Source organism: Papio anubis, chromosome 7, assembly GCF_008728515.1.
Source record: "Papio anubis isolate 15944 chromosome 7, Panubis1.0, whole genome shotgun sequence".
Taxonomy (NCBI): Eukaryota; Metazoa; Chordata; class Mammalia; order Primates; family Cercopithecidae; genus Papio; species Papio anubis.
This window is the reverse complement of record NC_044982.1, coordinates 37,107,370-37,123,720: the sequence shown is the minus strand read 5'-3', so window position 1 is coordinate 37,123,720 and position 16,351 is coordinate 37,107,370. Positions and strand designations below refer to the sequence as shown.

At 49.6% G+C, this 16,351-nt stretch overlaps 1 protein-coding gene across 1 annotated transcript in view; it reads left to right on the top strand.

The window, feature by feature from the left end:
- The window catches only part of PLEKHD1 (pleckstrin homology and coiled-coil domain containing D1), a 48,159-nt gene extending 33,343 nt beyond the window's left edge, over positions 1 to 14,816 (top strand). Inside the window, exons 7-13 of the mRNA XM_003901979.5 lie at positions 5,235 to 5,329; positions 7,215 to 7,308; positions 9,199 to 9,377; positions 9,950 to 10,082; positions 10,454 to 10,598; positions 11,047 to 11,196; positions 11,511 to 14,816. Coding sequence (XP_003902028.1) covers positions 5,235 to 5,329; positions 7,215 to 7,308; positions 9,199 to 9,377; positions 9,950 to 10,082; positions 10,454 to 10,598; positions 11,047 to 11,196; positions 11,511 to 11,680 — 966 coding nt within the window. The 3' untranslated portion in view covers positions 11,681 to 14,816. The remainder of the gene's footprint in view (positions 1 to 5,234; positions 5,330 to 7,214; positions 7,309 to 9,198; positions 9,378 to 9,949; positions 10,083 to 10,453; positions 10,599 to 11,046; positions 11,197 to 11,510) is intronic.
- Positions 14,817 to 16,351: the final 1,535 nt, after the last annotated feature.

Sequence of the window (16,351 nt, the reverse complement as noted above, 5' to 3'; positions counted from 1 at the left end):
GATGGAGCTCAACCAAGAGTAGGGACTACAGGTATCAACATGGGAGTCGTTTGCACATAAATGGCAAATGAAGCAGGGAGGGGCAGGGGAGTGGGAGTGGTCTAGATTGCCTTGGATCTAGTGCAGACAGGCAGAAGGCACGGGCAGCACTCTCTGAACTGAGACAGTACTTCATGGTAGGGCTGTTGGGAGGGTTGCATACATACTGCTTGCAACATAGGAAGTGCTTAATAAATGACAGCCACTGTCAGTCCATCCAGCTTCCCTCGCATCCTGTTCACTCTCACTCTGGGCCCAGCCATGTGGGCCAGTCTTGGTTCTTTCAGGGCAGCAGGTTTCCACAGGGCCTTTGTACCTACCTTTCCTTCTGCCTGGAATGCTCCTTCTTTTTCCTTCTATTGATTCACTTTCATCTGTCAGCTGAAGAATCATCTGATCTCCCCAAACCTCACATGGCATACCTGCCTCGCGCCCATCAGGGTAGCCCCACATAGAACCATGTCCCTGCCCTGCATATCATGTATCTTGGTTTGTAATGCTACTCTAATGTATCTGATTATTTTGGTAATATTTGATGTTTGAGTTTGATCTAAAATCCTGGTCTGATTTTATTTATTTTATTTATTTATTTATTTATTTATTTATTTATTTATTTATCTATTTGAGACAGGGCATCCATCACTTTGTCACCCAGGCTGGAGTGCAGTGGCGTGATCTCTGCTCACTGCAACCTCTGTCCCTCGAACTCAAGGGATCCTTCTGCCTCAGCCCCTCAAGTAGCTGGAACTACGGGCTTGTACCACCACGCCTGGCTAATTTTTTGTATTTTTATTTTTAGTAGAGATGGAGTTTGCCATGTTGGCCTGGCTGCTCTTGAACTCCTGAGCTCAAGCAATCCTCCCACCTCGGCCTCCGCTAGTGCAAGGATTACATGTATGAGCCACCTCTCCTGGCCCTGATTTTTATTAATAGTTGCACTAGACTGTGAGCTCCCTGAGAGCAAGGATACATCTGTTTTTGCTTATCTTCATGTCCTCAGTGCATAGTTTGGCAGATGCTTGAAACATATTAGACAATAAATATGTGTGGCATGAATTAATAGAATTATAAGAAAAAATCTCGCTGAGGTTTTTACTGGAATTGCATTGAGCCTGTACATTAATTGGAAAGAATCTTTACTGTATTAAGTCTTCCTAATCAGGAGTCTATGTCACTGCACTCTTTTCAAGAATACAATTAGTTTCACTGAGGATGAGAAATCATGCCCTGTGAAGTGTGGTGAACAGGAATTATTTGGTTTGGAGGAGAGGAGACTTGAGGACAGAATTGCTCTTTTAAATACTTGAAGAGAAAAGAGGTTAGTCTTGTTTTATGGCCTCAAGGGGTATGAGCCGTACCCACTGAAGGATTATGAGGGAAGCAGCTTTTGGCTCAAGTAGAGCTGGTGGTGGAAATGGGGTGCCTCCTCCCCTAGGTGTGCTTGAGCAGCCCAGCGTGGCCAGGCTTTGGCTGCTATCCTTGGCTTTGCCTGTGTTTTGTTTTGCTAAGAGGTGTTCCCTAGCTCTTATTTTGGTGACAGGGACATGCAGGCTTCCTAGCTGAGGAGAGGGGCTTCAGGAGAGAGTATAGCTGAGACAGAGAGAAAGGCCCAGGAAGCCAGGCAGCTGCTGAAGGGAGAAAAAATTTGGGCAAGGGACAGAGATGGCTTATGAGATTTTGGAGGGGAATTTTGCTCCATGAATGAAATAGAACGCTCTCATTGAAGCCCCACAAAACTTTCAACAAAAATCTTCATTATTCATAAATGCTTTTGTATTTGTAGCTGTCAGGGAGTGGCAGTGCTGAGCATAGCAGAGGGTTTAGCCTGCAAAGAAAAGGCTTTTATCAGGGTTGTTCAGGGGTGAAGTGGGCTGTCATGAGAGCTAGTCAAACAGAGCTTGGACCATCTCTTGGCAGGAAAACCGAGCAGATCAAAGCATCTGATGGAGACTTCAATCGCCTTTAAAGTTCCTTTGACCCTGGAGGGTTCTGATTCATGGGTGCCTGTTTCTCTGGCCCGTTAACAGAGCAATAAATGCTGCCCAGGCACATGTAATATGGACTCAGGTAGAAAAGCACCTTATCGCATATATCTGGGACAACTGGGGAAAGAAAGGGATTCCAATCATTCCAAGCCAAATGATTGTCTTGCCATATTATTTTCAGGTGGATCAGATTCACTTTCTGCTTCTCAGAGGCATAGCTGGGATCTGCTGGTGTCACGAGGCACTTAAATGCCAGGGAGGGAAGGAATGGGTTTTAATCATTGATGCTCCCCCCATTTTCAACTGCGAAAAGATACCCCAGCGTAGTATTAAGTAATGGGAAATACTTGCAAGTTGGAGAGTTAGAGAAAGGGGCTTTCCAGGGATGGGGTGGAGCCTCCAGGTGGGTCCAGGGTGATCATTTCTGAAGCAGCAGAGGCCTCAGACCCATAAGAGCTGGGCGCCTGGCCATGCATGGTGGCTCACGCCTATAATCCCAGCACTTTGGGAGGCCAAGGTGGGTGGATCACCCGAGGTCAGGAGTTCGAGACCAGCCTGGCCAACAGAGTGGAACCTCAACTCTACTGAAAATACAAAAATTAGCCAGGTGTGGTGGTGTGCACCTGTAATCCCAGCTACTAGGGAGGCTGAGACAGGATAATTGTTTGAACCAGGGAGGCGGAGGTTGCAGTGAGCCGAGACTGTGCCACTGCACTCCAGCCTGGATGACAGAGTGAGACTCTGTCTCAAAAAAAAAAAAAAAGAGCTGGGCGCCTCTGTGATTTTTCCGGTGTAAGCCCAGGGATGCTTATAGCTAGTAATTTCCCCAGGCCTCTAAACAGCAGAGCCCACTGAGGAGAGGGAATATGTGAGGTTTGTTGAATCTGAGGCTATAAAGAGGTTTATCATCATTAGCAATATCCAATATCATGTGTTAGCTACTGAGAATGAATAAAATAGGGAGTTTCAAACTTTTCTTTTTTTTTTTTTTTTTTGAGATGGAGTCTCGCTCTGTCGCCCAGACTGGAGTGCAGTGGCCGGATCTCAGCTCACTGCAAGCTCCGCCTCCCGGGTTTACGCCATTCTCCTGCCTCAGCCTCCTGAGTAGCTGGGACTACAGGCGCCCGCCACCTCGCCCGGCTACTTTTTTGTATTTTTTTTTTAGTAGAGATGGGGGTTTCGCCGTGTTAGCCAGGATGGTCTCGATCTCCTGACCTCGTGATCCGCCCGTCTCGGCCTCCCAAAGTGCTGGGATTACAGGCTTGAGCCACCGCGCCTGGCGGGAGTTTCAAACTTTTCTGAAGCTCCAAACTCTTATTTCATCAAAGAGGGGTTAGAGTCTATAGGGAGAAAACTTTATTGTGAGGCCAAGGCAGGCAGATCACCTGAGGTCAGGAGTTTGAGACCAGCCTGGCCAACATGGTGAAACCCTATCTCTACTAAAAATACAGAAATTAGCCGGGTGTGGTGGTGAGTGCCTGTAATCCCAGCTACTCAGGAGGCTGGGGCAGAAGAATTGCTTGAATATGGGAGGCGGAGGTTGTAGTGAGCCGAGATTGTGCCACTGCACTCCAGCCTGGGCAACAGTGAGACTCCATCTCAAATAAAATAAAATAAAATAAAATAAAATAAAATTTTAATTATATTTATATTATGTCTATATATGGTATCTATATATGGTATACATTTATATTATGTCTATCTATGGTAACCAGTGTCACATATAGACACTGGTTGCCATGGCAGGCGGAAGGGAACGTAGCACATCACTCATTGCCTCTTAAAGGCAACTGCCTGGAAGTAACCCACTTCTGCTCTCATTCCATTGGCTTTAGCTAGTCCTACGGACCCACTCACCTTTAGCAGGTGCACTGTGGCCATGCGGTGTGCCCAGAAGGAGCATCAGAATACCAGTGAGAGCTGGGCTTGGTGGCTCGAGCCCATGGTCCCAGATACTCAGGAGGCTGAGGCAGGAGGATGGCTTGAGCTTGGGAGTTCAAGGCTGCAGTGAGCTATGATCGTGACACTGCGTGAGTGCCACTCTGCCTGAGTGACAGAGACTCCATCTCTAAAAATAATATTAATAATAATACCAGTGAGCAGCGAGCAGCCTTGGTGGTGACAACATTTGGCAGACTGAGGTCAGTTTGTAACCAGTGATCCATGCCCAAAGTGCCAATAATGATTAGAAGGGAAAGAAATAGCAACTCTTTGGGCAAGTAGTTTAGAGATGGAGGTCATAGGATTTGAATGCAGGCTCCTTCCTCTGCCTCATATTTTATTCCTTCTTTGCATCTCCTCAAGGCCCATGGCAACTTCTCCATGTAGACAGCCTTCCTCCCCAGTGGGGTTTCCATTAAATTTGGGAACAAAGCCCCCAGGTGAAAATGAGAGTGGAATTTGGAGCTGGAAGATGAGAAAGGAATTGAATGTGGAAATAATATCCTCCCACAGTGTAAAATGTGGAGGAACAAAGCAGTTGTCACAAAAATGGTTCAAGCCAAACTACATGAAATGTGCCCCCCATGCCACTTGCCACTGAACCCCAGGAAAATAGGACTCCTGGAGGACACATACTTGCTGGGAAAACACTTGGGCTTCCTGGGATTCCTGAAGGGGCAAGTCTGGTCCCCTGGGGCCTGTCTTACATTTTCTAGTTCTCCTCCACTTTGGGGCCAGAGCAGAGGGAAGCCGAAGTCACCTGGAGTCATTGCTTCCCAGGTACCTCGAGAAAAAAAGAGTCCTTATTCTCTGACTTTGGGGTTGGGAATAGCTTTTCCTTGCCACTTCTAACAGACATCACTCCAGGGATCTTGAATGGAAATACACACTCACCACTCTTTTCTCCGGGTGTGAGGGACAGGCAACCTGCCCGATGGTGGCAGTGACTGGAGCTGCCCTGTGGAGTAGACATTTAGAATTCTAGTTTCCTCCAGCCACAGGGACTAACGTTGGGAGTGTTCCTAAACCCAGTCTTCAGCATGCAAAATGTGTTTTCAGTGGGCTCAGTTCATCACGGATTTGGGGTTTGTCAAGACTACACGTCATTGAGTGGTGCCAGTGGGCCTTAGAACTTAATTCCCAGTCTGGTGCAGCACATGCCCTAGGCTGTGCCAAATCCCAGAGGGTCCTTTGGGATAGAGTGGGGGGTCCTGATCTCAGGGGTCCGTTGCTGCCTGTGACTCTTCTCTTCCTCTCTGGTCTCTTCAGGAGCTTGAGCGCCTTAACCAGGTGCTGGAGGCCGAGAAGCAGCAGTTCGAGGAGGTGGTGCAGGAGCTGAGAATGGAGCAGGAGCAGATCAAGAGGTGGTGGTGGTGCCCGGGAATTGGGAGCGCCACTAAATTAGGGCATGCAGAGCCCACATTCCCCGTCAGACCTGAGGAGGCCCCCACCTCAGAGATGCTATCTTCCCAAGGCTCCAGGCTCTATCCCAGTTTGAGTCTATCTTCCAAGGCTCCAGGCGTGGGTGTTCCAGAAGAATCTGCAGCCTCCTCTGCCCCAAACAAACGGGGTCATTTCTGTCCACTAGAGCATAAGGCATCGGAGCATCCCTCCAAGCCACAAAGCCCCTTGCCTTCATGAAAGCCTCTCTCACCCAGGGCCAGACAAGACATGCTGGCCTAGAGATGCTTGCTGTTGGCCAAGACCCTCACCATTTGCTGTCTTTCCTGCATAGTCCTTTTTGGGAATGTGTCACTTGAGATCTTTAGTACCACGTATTGTTTGTAAATCTAGTTGTACATTGTAATCACCTACTGAATTATAATCTCTTGAAGGTAGAGCCTAGAAATCTCTCTATATATATGTATATATATCTATATACTTGTATCTATCTATCTATCCATCTATCATCTATCTATCCATCCATCCATCCATCCAGCTATCTATCTATCTATCTATCTATCTATCTATCTATCTATCCATCCATCTATCTATCTATCTATGTTTGTTTGCTTGTTTTTGAGACGGAGTCTCGCTCTGTCACCAGGCTGGAGTGCAGTGGTGCGATCTGCTCACTGCAGCCCCGCCTCCTGGGTTCAAGTGATTCTTGTGCCTCAGCCTCCTGAGTAGCTGGGATTACAGACATGCACTATCGTGCTCGGCTAATTTTTGTAATTTTAGTAGAGACAGGGTTTTGCCATGTTAGCCAGACTGGTCTCCAACACCTGACCTCAATGATCCTCCCACCTTGGCCTCCCAAAGTGTTGGGATTACAGGCGTGAGCTGCCGCACTGGGCCAGAAATCTATATATTTTTTAAAAACACCCCAGGTGATTCTGAGGCAGCCTCTAGAAATGTGGAGACTACTGCCGTGGGTGGTGGTGGTCATCATCCTCATCCTCATCCTCATCATTATCATCACCACACATGATCAGTGATAACCCAGAAGTTTTCTTATAACAGCCTTATCCAAGGGTGTCAATTAACTATGTATTTTGAGGAGGGAAAAACCCAGAGGCTGTTACTAAGTAAATAGCCAAGCACCTACTCAGCTTCCAGAATGTTGCCAGGTACTAGAAGGAATAGAAGACAAGTCCACTCCCTTGAAGAGTGGACATATGATCTGGTTGGGGAAACAAGATTCACACCCAGGAAACATGCAGATTTCCCGTGTTATGGGAATTGAGACACATGCATGATCCTTGTGGGCTTGAATACAGGGCTGATTGAGATGGGCCTTGAAAGGTGAGTAGGATTTAGAAAATTGGGCAGGAGAAGGGAAAGACTTTCCCAGTAGGATGAGGGAAAACTAGTGTAAAAGCCTAAGGTGACTGAAGCTTGTGAAGAAGGCAGCAAGGAGCGTGTTACCCCAGAGAGAGGCCTTAGCCATGTTCTATGTCAGAATGACCATGGGTTCTTGCAAGTGCTGTCCAGAGAAGACAGGGTGAGGCTGGGGCCCCTTCGTTTCTCCAGTGTTTCCCTCTGCCTGTGGGGTGGCCCTAGGTTTATTCCAGGCGACAGATGCATGTGTACCTGGAGGAAGTGACACCAACCCCATGTGGCTAGGACTTCCTTTCAGCTCCAGGCCCCTACTGCTGCTGTCAGGGCCCAGCTGTGCAGAGGGGCTGGCCATTCAAGAGCCCTTCTCAGTCCCAACAGGAAGTGAAGCAAAAGCATTTCTATGTGCAGAGGTGATTGGTGGGGGGTGGGGAGAGGGGCACTGCCATATTCAGCCCTCTGTCCCCACAGGGAGCTGGAACTGACTGCAAGATGCCTTAAGGGTGTAGAACAAGAGAAAAAGGAACTGAGGCACCTCACGGAGTCCTTGCAGCAGACGCTGGAGGTGAGGGGCCGCTGGTTAGTTGGCCAGGTGGCGGGCTGGTTGGTTGGACCACATGACACTGTTTTTTCCAGCAGTGTTTCGCCAGGGGGTGATCTGTAAGAGAAATGGGCGTGGAGGGGTGCTGATCTAAAGGATCTCTTCTCTATGGGTCATTGAAAGCTCCAGTACAGGCATGAGGCCCAAAGCAAGAAGTGTCTGTTCTCAGACCCAAAAGGACAAATTCAGGCTTGTCCGTGCTATTACCATGGCCTCAGGAAATCCACCTCTGGTGCTTATATTATTATTACTATTATTATTATTATTATTATTATTATTGTTATTATTATTTTGAGACAGAGTTGCGCTCTGTTGCCCAGGCTGGAGTGCAGTGGCGCAATCTCGGCTCACTGCAAACTCTGCCTCCCGGGTTCACACCATTCTCCTCCCTCAGCCTCCCAAGTAGCTGGGACTACAGGCGCCTGCCACCATGCCCGGCTAATTTTTTTGTATTTTTAGTAGAGACGGGGTTTCACCGTGTTCGCCAGGATGGTCTTGATCTCCTGACCTCGTGATCCGCCCGCCTCAGCCTCCCAAAGTGCTGGGATTACAGGCATGAGCCACCGCGCCCGGCCACCACTTCCTTCTTGTGTCTTGTTTACTTAGCTGCTCCTGAGTGACATTGAACATAAAGGGAAATCAACTGCCAGGTCACCATCATCTGATACCACAGAAACTGGGATGGGGAGGGGAGGTGACATGCCTCAAGGACAAAGTACAAACTCCTTAGCATGGCAAGCAAGTGCAAACTCTGGCCCCAGCCTCCCCTTCCCTCTTACCTCACTCTTCCCTCTGCTGCCCCTCCATGCCCCGCACAAAGACTCCTAACCCCTGCTCCAAACCGTGGAGCTCAGGTATCCCAAGGAAGCAAACTCTGTCATGCTCCACACCTTTGTCCATACTGTTTCTTCTACACAGTGTAGCATTTCTACCTCTTCTCTGCTTGGAGAACTTCTATTCACACCCTTCTAAGACTCAGCTCAAATATCTCCTCAGTCAAGCTTCTCTGATTTTCTAGGCAAGTATCTACTCTGAGCTCTTGGCTCCCATGGCATTTTGTACATATTTTATGGGACTTAACATGCTAGGTGTATATTCCAAGCTGTGAATTTCACTAGACTGTGTCTTCATGGTCTCTCCAAGCCCATCCCCTGAAGTGGGCCTGGCACCTATGGTATATGGACCATATCTGTGCTGTATCCATGAATTACCATCAAGGCTGCAAAGGTTTCTTGTCTCCCTTGACTGGCTGGAGCCTTGGAGCTTGTGGGGCCTTTATTCATTTACGTTTCCCTGTTTCACATCATGGGAGGTGGTTCCCATGGATATTTTCAACTCTGCTTCTGTGTAATGCCATTTGGTACAAGATCCCAGTCTCATAAATGGAGAGGACATCTTTTTTTTTTGGTGGGGGGACAGGTTCTAGCTGTGTTGCCAAGGCTGGAATGCAGTGGTGCAATCATAGCTCACTGCAGCCTCGCTCTGTTTGTGAGAGCATCTACATCTGCTCTTGGGCTGCTTCCTGTTGGGTGTTTTTCACGTAAGCCCAATATGTCTCCTCACTCAGCCCTGGAGGAACCAGGACCCCAGAGGTCATGCGACCCCGCTCCAGTAGGTGCTGTCTTCACTGGAAGGCACTTTGGGTTCCTTTATGGCTCTTGATGGAGGAGTAATCTTGCCCTCTTGCGGGAGAGATCGGGGCCTTTTAGCTCTGGAGAAGAATGAAGACATTTCAGCAGCCACAGAGGACTGAGAGAGGAGTGGGTCACTCCCCAGAACGGAAAAGCAGGTGAGGGCAGCCACCTTGGAGAACCTAAGTTGGGCTTTTCTTTTCCTTCCCTCCCTCCATGCCAGGAACTCTCCATAGAGAAGAAGAAAACCCTGGAAATGCTGGAGGAGAATGAGAACCACCGGCAGACACTGGCCAATCAGAGTGAGCAGCCCCCTCCCAGCGGGGGTCTCCATAGCAACCTCCAGCAGATCGAGGAGAAGATGCAGCAGCTCTTAGAGGAGAAGCTCCTGGCAGAGAAGCGGTGAGGGAGCCCCAACCCCTGAGGACACCATCGGCTTTGGGGTCTGGGGACTTTCCCCGAACTGGACACCCGGACTCTTGGGTTCTACTTGGCACTGACCAAGGAGGGCTCACTCACTTCCTTTTGCCTAGGACTCCGTTTCCCCACCAGGAAAGTGGGAAGAGAACTTTCACTACCCAAAACTGGCTTGATAATTATCTCGTGCAGTGGTGTGAACCATGCAGAGTTACTAGGTCCTTGTCACCATGCTTTATGGAAAACTGGGCAAGTTTTTAAGCCCCCTTTACAAACGAGGAAATGGAGCCTCAGAGGGGTTATATGACTTTTCTGAGGTCACAGAACTAGCAAGCTCTGGACCCAGGACTCCAGTCTTCTGACTGTAAACCTAGGGCTCCCAGCACTGACCACACCATCCATCTCATCCCCTGGGTGCGTGGACTCACAAAGTTCAGGAGCTCATGAAGCCTGGGATTCAAGGTTTCTTCAGCTTGGTCTCTAAGGGGAGTTGTCCACCCATTGGCAATCCCATTTGGCGAGTGAGCATTGAGTAAGTGCCTCTTCTGTCCCCACAGGATGAAGGAGAACGAGGAGCGCTCACGGGCCCTGGAGGAGGAGCGTGAGTTCTACTCCAGCCAGTCCCAGGCACTGCAGAACTCGCTGCAGGAGCTGACAGCAGAGAAGCAGCAGGCTGAGCGGGAGCTCAAGGTGCTGTGACCTGGCCTGCTGGAAGCAGCTGGTGCCAGGGCCCTTCCCTTCCCCTGGAGACTCCTGTCCCACCCCTGTACTTTACTGGGTAGCTGCATGAATTATCTCTGTCGGTCTGACCGGACGGCCAGGCACGGGGGATGGAACCACCACGAAGGATAGCAGTGAGTCTGCTGCATCATTGACAGACACCTGCTGGGTGCAGGTGCCAAGTCCAGTCCATCTGGTTCAAAGGGTAATACTCAGAGGCAGGATGTGATAACTCCCGTCCAAGCCCATTGAGCCAGGGGTGACCAGGGAAGGCTTCCGGGGAAGAGGGCAGCTGCTTCCAGGACCTGACTTCCTTCTCATTTCCCTCTCCTCAACCTCAGGCTGAGGTGAAGGTCCGCATGGACCTGGAGAGGCGACTCCGGGAGGCAGAGGGGGCCTTGCGAAGCCTGGAACAGGGGCTGAATTCCAAGGTGCGGAATAAGGAGAAGGAGGAGAGGATGCGGGCTGACGTGAGCCATCTGAAAAGTAAGCTCTGCCTCTGGGTCCTGGCCCCCAACCTTGGCACTCAGCCCCAGATGGGATCCCAGCCCTGTAGAGCCAGGAAACCCATACAGGCTCTTCTATGCATGAGGTGCTCTATGGCTATTGAAGGGTTTCTTCTCCAGTTACCTGCCTGCATGCATCTCAGCACCACTGCTTTCTTGTGGCTGTTGGATCTGTGGTGGGGGGAAAGCCGGAGCTTCTTCCATTTATCAAAAGCTCAGAGCTCTGTTCTCAGCAGGCCTGCCCTGAGATGGCTGCAGATTGTGGTTTAAAAGGCAAAGAAAGTCCACTTCAGCAGGTGGCTCTGGAATCTCAAGGGACGGGGTCAGCATATTTCCTACTCAACCTCACCAGGATCCTTGGGAGGGGAGGGACCAGCTGAGGGTAAGGATACAGTCGAACCGCACCCTTCCTGGCCCTGCCACCACAGGATTCTTTGAAGAGTGCATCCGGAATGCTGAGCTGGAGGCCAAGATGCCCGTGATCATGAAGAACTCGGTGTACATCCATAAGGCAGCCACTCGCCGCATCAAGAGCTGCCGCTTCCACCGGCGACGGTCTAGCACCTCCTGGAATGACAGTGAGTATGGCTGTCTGCGTGCCCTGGTAGGGTGGTGACAAGGCAGGAAGAGGGCAACATGGGGAGCCAGAAGGGTTGGCCCAGCTCTGAGGCTGGATAGTGTGGCCTTGAACCTGGCCCCACCATCCTTGGGCAAACGGGTGAATTCTCAGGACCCTGGGTTTCTCAAAGGATATGGAAGCTCGTGGGTGGGAAGGGGCTGGAAGAAGCTTGGCACACATAAGGGATTGAGGGGTGGTGTGAGGCTGGGGACAGGGCCAGGACTTCGTGGAGGGAGCACTGTTCACAGGACTGTCGGGCTCCTGTTTTCCCAGTGAAGCCGTCCCAGTCCTTCATGACCTCCCAGCTGGATGCCAACAACATGGAGGAGCTAAAGGAGGTGGCCAAGCGGCTCAGCAGGGACCAGCGCTTCCGGGAATCCATCTACCACATCATGGCCACCCAGCCTGGAGCCCCCTCAGTGCTCTCCCGGGGCGGAAAGTGATGGGCGCTCCTCCCCTGCTTCCCAAGTCTCCCCTGGATGGGCCGGGAGGGGAAGGGGTGGCAGAGGGAGGCCTCACTCTACTGGCTCCTGGCCTCTCTGGTCTGGAGCCTGCCTCTCCTCTGGGCCAGAGCTCCACTTCGGGGCCAGCCTTGCCCTCAAAGGACATGGACGCTGCCTTCCTCGCCCTCACCCCACACGCCACCTTTGGGTCCACACCAGGGCCATGCAGGCCCGAGCTGGGTGCTGGTTGTCATGGTGAGGTGAGGACAGGACCTGGTTGTATGTGGAGATTTGCGCTGATTGGGGAGTGGGGTGGGGGGGGCTATCTACCACTGTGCTGTCAGCCAGGGCCTGCCCCACAGAGGAAGATGGCAGCCCTCCCTGGTGCCCACTGGACCTCTCTGGGGCTCTGCTGCCCTGCCCGTGGTCCTCATGTAGAAAGGCCTCACCTACCCACCTTGACATTCCCTTTTCCCCAGGGTTTCCTGACCATCCCTTTGTTTTTGACACTCAGCAAAATGTCCCTGAGCTGAGGCCCCTCATTTACACCACATCTTGGTGTAGGGAGGAAAGGGGCCTAGGACAGCAGCTTCTGGGTTCCTGACATACCACACACCTGCCACAGTGCCGCTTTTCCTGAGCTCAGGCCCTGGCTGTGGGGTCACCCACTGATTCCCCTCCTCCTCGGGTGAGCTCACTCACAGCTTCGGCACCTTGCGAGGGCAGAATGATGGTGCCGCGTCCCTCCTGCATGTGCACCTAGGGCCCTGGCTGGGAGCTGGGGCCAGCAGTGATGCTGGGGCCTCCCCGAGAGGACACATAACAAGCTCAGGAGTGGGCCAGGCACAGTGGCTCACGCCTGTAATCCCAGCACTTTGAGAGGCTGAGGCGGGAGGATTACTTGAAGTCAGGAGTTTGAGACCAGCCTGGTCAATATGGCAAAACCCTGTCTCTACAAAAAATAAAATAAAATAAAATAAATAGCTGGGCATGGTGGTGCATGCCTATAGTCTCAGCTACTTGGGAGACTGAAATGAGGGGATTGCTTGAGCCTGGGAGGTTGAGGCTGCAGTGAGCTGAGATCGTGCCACTGCACTCCAGCTAAGGTGACAGAGCAAGACCTGTCTCAAACAAACACAAACAAAACAAGCTCAGGAGTGAAGGAAAGTCACTCTGGTTCCTGCATTATGTACACCTGGTTGGGCAGGGAGGCAGTGTTCCTGCTGGTCGAGAGATCACAGATGTCTCCTTCCCAGCTGCCTCTGCTTCAGTCACCTTGCTGTCTCCTCTCCCTGCAGAGACTTCAGCCTGTGAAGCAATGTGGCCATGAACACTGGCAGATGGGGAACCTGGGCCTGTGATGAGGCCAGTGGTCATTGGTTGGCTCAGTGTCATTGGAAGTGAAGCTGAAACGCCAATCTGTAGCTTCTGTGGAAGACCACCACCCTCCAGGGAGCTGAGGAGTGTGTCTGTCCCTCACTCATGGACAGACAGACTACCTAGCCCCTCTCCCTGCAGGCCCACCCTCCAAAGCTACCTGAGGCTACTGGCCTCCAGAAAAGGGGTCCACCTGGGATCAGGGTGCTCTTGGACACTGTTGGCAGTAAAGGTGCTCATACTTTGCTGCTTGGAAAACCAAGAAGTTCTGAGAGATAGACAGATGGCTTTGGGGCAAGTCCCAGCAAAAGGTGCAAGTCCCTGGGAGCCCACAACCTGTTCTGTGGGAAGAGGAGATTGTTGCCTCTAAGAACACATGCACATCTGCTGCTAGGCTGACCAAGCCCAGGCCGGAGTGCCCCACTCTTTACTCAGTGCTGCCTGCCAAAACTAATCTCAGTGGCTCCTTTCAGTGATGAGTGGACTTTGACGGCTTCATACAGCCTCTGCAGAATCTAGCTGGGGAGAGGGCTGAGTCAGTTTGGAATAAATGCATTTGACAGGGGTGAGTCCAAATGTAAAACTTTAAACATGCATAACATGCATAAACCTGGAACTTGTTTCTCTAATACATATGAAGGATGAACTTTGAATTTAAGAGGAATATTTATAAAACCAAGATTACTGTTTCCTTTTTAAAAAATAATTAATCATGGCTTGCTTTTAGAGAGAGATCTTTCATAAATTTTCAAATGCATTTGTTTTTCTTGGGCAAGCTATTAACCAGACAGGAAAGTGCTAGTCTTTGTTTGCTTTGTGCTGCTATAACAGAATACTTGAGACTGGGTAATTTATAAGGAACAGAAATGTATTGGCTCACAGATATGGTGGCTAAGAAGTCCAATATCAAGGTTCTGGCATCTGGCAAGGACCCTCTTGCTGCATCATTCCACTGTTGAAAGGCAAAGAGAGGCTGAGACAGCAAGAGGGGCCAAACTTATTCTTTTATAACAAATTCACCCCCTTGATAATGACATTAATCCATTCATAAGGGCAGAGTCTTCATGGCCTAATCACCTCTTACAGGTCCCACCTCTTGCAGATCACCTGAGGTCAGGGGTTTGAGACCAGCCTGGCCAATACAGTGAAACCCACCTCTACTAAAAATACAAAAATTAGCTGGGTGAGGTGGTGGATGCCTGTAATCCCAGCTACTCAGGAGGCTGAGACAGGAGAATCACTTGAACCTGGGAGATGGAGGTTGCAGTGAGCCGAGATTGTGCTATTGTACTCCAGCCTGGGCAACATGAGTGAAACTCTGTCTCAAAAAAAAAAAAAAAAAAAAAAATAGGTCCCACCTCTAAATATTGTTACAATGGCAATCAAATTTCCTTTTTTAATCCTGCAAACTACTGGGATGGTAATTAAATTTCAGTGTGAGTTTAGGAGGGAACAAACATTCAAACCGTAGCAGTGCTTTTCCATGCATATTTACCAATCGGTACTTCCTCCTCTTCTCACCCTGTATTTTCCATGCCTCAGGCAAGTCTGAGTTATTCTCAGCCAACTGAACAATCCATAAGTGTTTATTTGTTAAAAGCTCACTATGCACCTAGCACTGTAAATAGAAAATAGCAACATCTCTATATGAAAATATGTAGGACTAGAAATTACTTAGTGGAAATATATTGATGTAATTTTTTTTAATTTTTAAAAACAAAACTCATTCCTTGGCTAATTAAATGCATTTCCTACAGTATCTGTTTAAGTATGTGGTGTGGTCATTGCTAGAGAGATGTTGCTCCCTGCAGGCCAAATGTAGAATTATGGAATCTGCTTGTCCTGTCTCTAATACACACTCCTGCACACGCTTCTCTACATTTGAGGAAGTGCTCCCCACTGCTGCACCTCCTAATAATTAATTGAAAAATCTGTGTTCCAGCCCCGAGGTCCTGGCTGTCCCTGTGTAACAAGGACTATCAGCTAGATTTTCTTCTGATTTTAGCACAGACTAAAGGAACAGAACTGATTGTGCCAGTGGGAATAGCCTCAGGGAGACAAAGGATACCTAGGTTTTTTTGGTTTGTTTTGTATTCTGTTTTTTGTTTGTCTGTTTGTTTGTTTGTTTTTAAGAGACAGAGTCTCACTCTATTGCCCAGGCTGAGGTTCAGTGGTGTGATCGTGGCTCACTATAACCTCAAATTCCTGGGCTCAAGTGATCCTTCCACCTCAGCCTCCTGAGTAGCTGGTACTACAGACACGTACCATGATGCCCAGCCAGGATACACAGCTTTATGGCCTGCTAGTTTCAATATCCCTGCTGGAAACTGACAGTTTTACCTGGTCTGATGTGGAGAGGTTTATGCTTTTTTTAGTAATCATATAAAGGAGAGCCAGAAATTAGTGAGAAATGGTAATGACTGGATTCTCCTCCTATTCGGTTTGTGTGCTTTTCCACCAATGATGTTAATGGATGCAGCAAGAGATCTGTGAAACACTTGGGTTCTGACCCACTCCCCAGCTCCCAGTCCATGCAAAAGATGCACTCCCTCTATTCGTCCAGAAGGATGTAATTCTTGCCCCCAACCCACTCCAAGCCCACCCAGCTCAGCATAGTGTGAGCAGCTTGTGTTTGGAGTCCAAAATGAATGATGACAGTGGAACAAAACTTGCTCAAGTCTCAGGGAACCAGTCAGGTATGTCAGATTTTATCCAATAGGAAGGTAAATAAACCCACTGGGCAAAATAGTCCCGGAGCCCTCAGATAAAGTCCAGCAGTCCCCGTGGAACTGTGTGCTTCTGCGATCAGCCACGTTGATGCTTCTCAGACCCCTAGGCCTTGCAAGGTCTCTCCAAAGTCAGAAACCCTGCAGCTTTGACTCTTGGAGAAAAAGCTGCTGACTTCTCTTATCTCACCCCACCCCTGGCAAACAGGAGTGGAAGGATGTCTTTTGCAAGGCTTTAGAAGAGATTACAATGGTTGCTTTTACCTCTTGAAAGAGAGCTACTCCCAGACACACAAAGCAACTGGGAGAAACTGGTTATTTAAACTTCCGAGTGGGTGTGGAAGGTTGTGGTGTAAACATCCTCAGGTTCAGTTCTCCTGACTCTGCACATCCCATCTCCCATTCCCTTCCCTGGACATGGGCTTCCACCCATGGCTAACAGCTCTTCTGACCCAGAAATGAGCTTCACCGCTCCATCTTACTGGGTTAAAGGTGTTCATGGGAAATATAGGAAATACTCTAAATCCAGGAGTCCTGCGGGGCAGGGGCCTTAATAACCAAATCGCTT